The 5,639-nt window shown below is 49.0% G+C and overlaps 1 protein-coding gene across 5 annotated transcripts in view; it reads right to left on the bottom strand.

The window, feature by feature from the left end:
• Positions 1–432: 432 nt before the first annotated feature.
• Positions 433–5,639, bottom strand: part of Tns3 (tensin 3) — a 230,283-nt gene continuing 225,076 nt past the window's right edge. For all 5 annotated transcript variants that reach the window (XM_029545266.1, XM_029545263.1, XM_029545264.1 and 2 more), the window contains 3 exons: positions 4,588–4,656; positions 4,463–4,489; positions 433–3,349 (listed from right to left, as the gene is read on the bottom strand). In XM_029545266.1, the coding sequence (XP_029401126.1) occupies positions 3,205–3,349; positions 4,463–4,489; positions 4,588–4,656 (241 nt within the window). In that variant the 3' untranslated portion in view covers positions 433–3,204. The remainder of the gene's footprint in view (positions 3,350–4,462; positions 4,490–4,587; positions 4,657–5,639) is intronic.

Below are 5,639 nucleotides of genomic sequence, written 5' to 3'. Positions count from 1 at the left end.
ACACACACACACACACACACACACTGCACATACAGTCTGGGGTACAAAAGTGACTGTTTGGAGCAAGGTGAATGGATCAGTAAGGGGGGGGGAACACCTGTCACTTAAGCTTGGCCACATGACTTCAAATACCCAGAACCCACGTAAAACTGGTGTGGTGTTGTGACATAACCCCAGTGTTCCCTCAAATGTGAGGTGGAGGGGGAAGAACCCGAAGAAGTCTCTGGAACAACTAGCCTAAGACAGTCAGAGACTATTTCCAACAAGGTGAGAGTCAAGGACCAACAACCACGGTTGTCATTTCATGTGCGAGGCACATGCGCTTGCATATTCACAAACATACAGGAGCAAAAGTATGAGCACACCACACACACACACACACACACACACACACACACACATGTACAACAAAGACTTGAAAAAAATGCTTCATTAGACTTACCAAGGTCATAATTTTTATTATACTCTGAATAAGGCTGATATTTAAAGAGCAGAGGAAATGCCTATACAAAAGGTTTATAGAACACTCATTTACACATTGGATATATATTCTTTACAATATAGAATAGTGAAAACTGCGCTAATAGATAAGACAGATATGGCGACATTACAACGTCTTTGACACTGAAGATAAATGCAGTGTGGCTTTTAACAGGGATACAGCCCAACACTGGAAACTATAAGACCGTTAATGAGAGGGTTAGTGGGACCCTGCCTATCTATTGGAAGTGGTGGGACATCACTGAATTTACTCATAGAATAATGTACTAACTTGTGCCCAACCGATGGCCTTGTAGCAAAAGCCTGGGCAATACTCCTTCACAGTGTTTCTGAGCACACAGTATAGTCTGATACTGTTCTTGTTCTGTTCAACACACACGTCACACACAGAAGACAGAACCTTGCCCTACCAGCTGCTGTAGACAGTTGCAGAGCTGTCTTCCCGTGTTTCCTCAGATCAGATCCCTTGATAGCCCTGACTACTTTTATCTTGAGTAAAAACAATACCTGACCAGTCAGTTTTGAAAGCACATTCGTGTGGCTTCTTAGATGCATTCCATGCCAACCTCTGTGGCATTCAATTCACTGGAAGGCTAGGCTTCAGCTCTGCCCAGCTGATTTCTAATTAGGCCCTCTCCACCTCCAGCGGGCTGTGGTCTCTGGGCCACACCTGCATATAAACTTATCATAGGATGTGGTACTTCTTAGAGCACAAACTTCAGCCCCACCCCTGTCCCCATCTGGAGTTTAGCTGCATATGAGTAACTGAAACACTAGAAGCCTCTGTGGAAGACATGGGGCCTCTAGGGAATGGTGGCACATTCCCTCTAACAGGCACATCAGAGTGTCCTCAAAGGAGGTCCTTAAAGACCAAGGCAAACATTTGGCACAGAAATGAGGCACTTGCTTTTGGTGCATCAATAGGAGCTAAAAAGTGGAATGGTCCACCTGTATACACACAGACATACATGAGCAAAAGTGGAATGGTCCACCTGTATACACAAAACACATGAGCAAAAGTGGAATGGTCCACCTGTATACACACACACACACACACACACACACACACACACATACATACACACACACATACATACATACACACTCTCTCACCCTGACGGAGTTGATTCCAATTCTACACGTAGTTACATCTCTGCCCCTTTTGAAACAGAATTCACCACAAAAATCCCAGCTTAACAACTGTAGCCTGTCCTGGGTGTGAAATGTGGAAGCTAGGTCTGGATTTTAGAAGGCAAAGAGTGGGAATTTCAGACCAGGACAGGGTTACTCAGAGCCTTCCTGGGGCAGAATGTTCTGACCGAGGAGACCCTGGCTTTGTCTCCATGCAGCCCTCCTCCTCCTCCACTCTGGGAAGCGATGGGCTTACTGCATTCTTCCGAATCTCTGGGCACTGATGCAAGCAGGAAGCCCGCGGCAGTGGGGTGCCCATCTTAGCAACAACCATCATACCTGACTCGGTAACTAAGATGACTCAGCAAACCAAACATAGCCTGTGAGAACTAGAGTTGATCTTTCCCTTCATCTGTGGACATCCTCTGGACACCCACAGAAGTTCCCCCTTGGAAGCTGCAGGTACCACAGGAGAATCACGGTAACAGCTTAGAAAGGCCACATGTGCTTTGGATGACGCAGACCTCTAGATGGCCCAGCCAGGCCTGCAGAAGAGGCGAAGACTGATGTCGGTGTCTTCCACTTCTCCCAGACGTTTCCATCAGGAAACATCTACACCTGGGTGAGACACGTTGCTGCGCCGGGTTAGGCTGCTTGAGGCAAATTCGTTGGGCAGCACTACAGGCGAAGGATCACGTGGCGTCACCCTGAGACCACTGATCCCCTTCCAGTTGAGGGGCCAGCTGTCTCCGGTGTGTCTACAAGGGGACAAGCCTCCTAGTAACGACAGCTTAGTCGGCTGCAGCATTTGACGTGGGTACGGTATGGCAATGACAGGCGGTTATAAATAATTTGGCATAAGTAAAATATATATTATATAAAATGGCATTTTTGATTCCATCTTCTCATCTTCCTCTCCAGGTCCTCCAGGCTCTCCACAGCCCAGGTGGCGACCCGAGAGCAGAATCACAGAGTCCTTACCCCAGCAGTGGGCTCTCAGACACCATACGCTCCTCCTGAACCCCAGAGGCTTCCTCCACCGCCCTCACTTCACATCCCTTCCGCTGCCCCTGACTTAGATCCCCGCCATGTTCCAACCTGCTCAAACCTTCACTAACCATGCATCTCCTCCTCGGTTTCATCACTGATGTAGAAAGACAAGATGAGGGGGCGTTTCTGCTGACAAGTGGGTGCCGTGGTTACTCAGTCCCTGTCAAGCAGGCCAGATGCTCCTCCACACAGATGCTGATGAGCCAGGGACTCAGGGCAGCTTTGTCTTCCATTCTCCCTCTTGTGCAGCCCTTGTCCTCGGGGCCCCGAGGAGGCATTTCCCGGGCCAAGATCCATCCACTCAAAATGCGCCTGACTATAGAGGTGTGTCGGAAGAGCAGCGTCTTTAAGGCCAATCTGTGGTTGACATTGTTTGTTCCTGGTTTGAAAAGTTGTCATATTCTCCTCCTCTCGAGTCTGGAATGTGAAGACTGTCAATCCGGTACGAATGGGGGCCCTGCCTCACCCCACTGCCATGTTGAGGGCCCTCTGAGGCATCCGGCAGGTTTGGCTAGGAGGGGCTTAGATCTTCTTAGGGGAGCCGATCATGACCTTTGACACAAAGTTGACAATGGCACTGGCAGGCTGCTCGGGGTCGTGCTCTGCAAACAGGTGGCATACATTGTCTGTAGTGCTGCCCTGCTTCCGGGCCACAAATCCAAAGACTCTGCAAGAGACAAGTCTAGGTCAGGGGAGCCAGTGCGGGGTGCAGCAAGCACCGTGCATGCGCGCAGGCTTTCGCTTTCTCATGGTAGCAACCTGGGAACAGTACAGACTGCCCCTGCAGGTGACCATGCGCCAAGCACTCACTAGCTTAGAGACCTGTCCAGCACCTGACCACTAACCCTTGGGAACTACTGTGCGCAGAATGAGCGCCGAGCCTAGGAGGATGCTTGAATCAAAGCTGAGGCTCTGCTTGCTCCTTAGCACCTCCTCTGGAGGTCTAGGGGTCCTCAGGCACCTTCTATGGAGTCCTGAGCTCCAGCCGGCTATGTAAAATCAGGGTCTCCCATGGGAAGGTCAGGGCTTTAGGCCTCCAGGAAGAACACTAGAAGCTCCCAGCTCAGTCCAGACTTGACACCCCAAACAAGGAAGCTAACATGACAAGAACTCGTCTCAGGCCTGTGCAACTGTGATCGCTTCCGGAAGTTGTGGCTGCCTGCTACTACTGACCAGTTCTCCAGAATAGGAGGAACTCTGAAATGGGCCTGCAGGGAAGGAGGCGCATGATGAACACATGCGATCAGCAGTGTGGACCATGTAAAAGGAGCCAATCTGGCAGCCAAAGACAGTGAAGCCTCTGAGGGTGGGGAGCCCTTGGATTAAGCTCCTCTGAACATCTTGATAGCAGTGCGGAGCAGAGGGAACAAGAAACCAAAGGAGCAAAGCAGGCTCCCTCCAGATTGGGAAATGTTGCCAAAGGGCTTCACCCATGCCCACACAAGCAGATCTGGGGTCCTCAGCAGTACCAGCACCATCTTAAATGGCTGGACTAAGAAATCTGTCTCCATGTGTAAAGGACACTACAGATACAATATAGACAGGGCCCCTCCAGCCCACGACAATGGACAAGCCAACACCGTCTGGGCATGGGCTCTGGTATCAGAACACTTCTTACTCTCTAATTTTCTACTTTCAGTTTAAGTCAAACAAATGATCCCACGGACAATGACTGCTTTGTTTTGTTTGATCTTTTAAATAAGTCCTTCTTTGCAAATCTAGAACTGAGGTCAGCTGTGCACTGTGATTTTCAAATAGAGCAGAAAGGCTGGCAACTTACTTAGAAGAAGGGCCATCTTTGATCCACCTTGAGAATTGAAGGGAAGAAAAATTTTATGTTAACTTTTTTAAAATTAAAGGATAAAAGAGGTATACTTTTCAGTTATGAGAATGCAAAATTCTTACTTCCTGTCTTGTGGGTCCAAAGCACAGAAAATCACACTGCTCACGGGGTAATGCCTCCGGAAGAAGAGCCTGTTGGGAAGGTAGAGAAAGGGTAGTTCCTTCCCCGGAAGTTTGGAGTAATGGGTGGGTGGGTGATAGACTGGGTAGGTTCCTCATTTCCCCCGTGGGATGATTTGTGGAGTAGAAACCATTTGATGCCTTTACTTGTTATTGGGGAAAGGACCAGAGTGTGTGTTCTCAAACAGTCATCAAGCAGAAACTGGGCAGAAGGGTGCTCAGAGTAGCCGACAGAAGCAGTCCAAAGAGGGAAAGGGTCAACCACAGGTAAAGCAGAGATGGACCCAGGGGCTCTGAGGAACTGGACAAACAAGTGGTAAGACCCAGGAGACAGCTCAGGGCCGCTGGACCTTTTGGCTCTCCCAAAGCTGAGCCCACATCAACAGCGCCTCGGAGGACATGTGCTCACTATACTTTTTGAGTTATTAACTTCTGAGGTAGGTATTTTGGCATAGGCTTAAAAGAAGAAGAAACCAAACATCAGAGGGTTGAGGCGTTTGCTCAGGGTCATCTGCTGCAAGTGTAGGGAGAAGCCTTGACCAGAGAAGCCATGCTCTGAGCCCAGGAAAGCCATGCTCTGAGCCCAACTGCTTCATCCTAAGATCCTTTCTTCCAACTATTCGGCAACTTAGGACAATGAAGACGATGCCTCGCTTAAGGAACTGGCCCTAGGGACTGCGGGTGTGGTGTCCTTCGGGGAGGCTGTGGTGCAGAGAGGGCTCAGGATGGTCTGGGCTATCTATGTCCCATGCATTTGCCACAAGGGCTCCTGATACTACACCGTGCTACTTCAACCAAAGCGAGCTGCCCACAGTCATGGAAGTAATGATGCCAAAGCAGAAGCCAGGAGATTCTGGTCCATCTCGGTGGCTCTAAAGCAATCACTTAAAGATTCTGAAGAAAGAAAGAAAGAAAGAAAGAAAGAAAGAAAGAAAGAAAGAAAGAAAGAAAGAAAGAAAGAAAGAAAGAAAGAAAGAAAGAAAGACAGAGAGAGA

The sequence above is a fragment of the Mus pahari genome, chromosome 13 (assembly GCF_900095145.1).
Source record: "Mus pahari chromosome 13, PAHARI_EIJ_v1.1, whole genome shotgun sequence".
Taxonomy (NCBI): Eukaryota; Metazoa; Chordata; class Mammalia; order Rodentia; family Muridae; genus Mus; species Mus pahari.
Note: the sequence above shows the minus strand (reverse complement) of the source record. Positions and strands in the feature narration are given on the sequence as shown.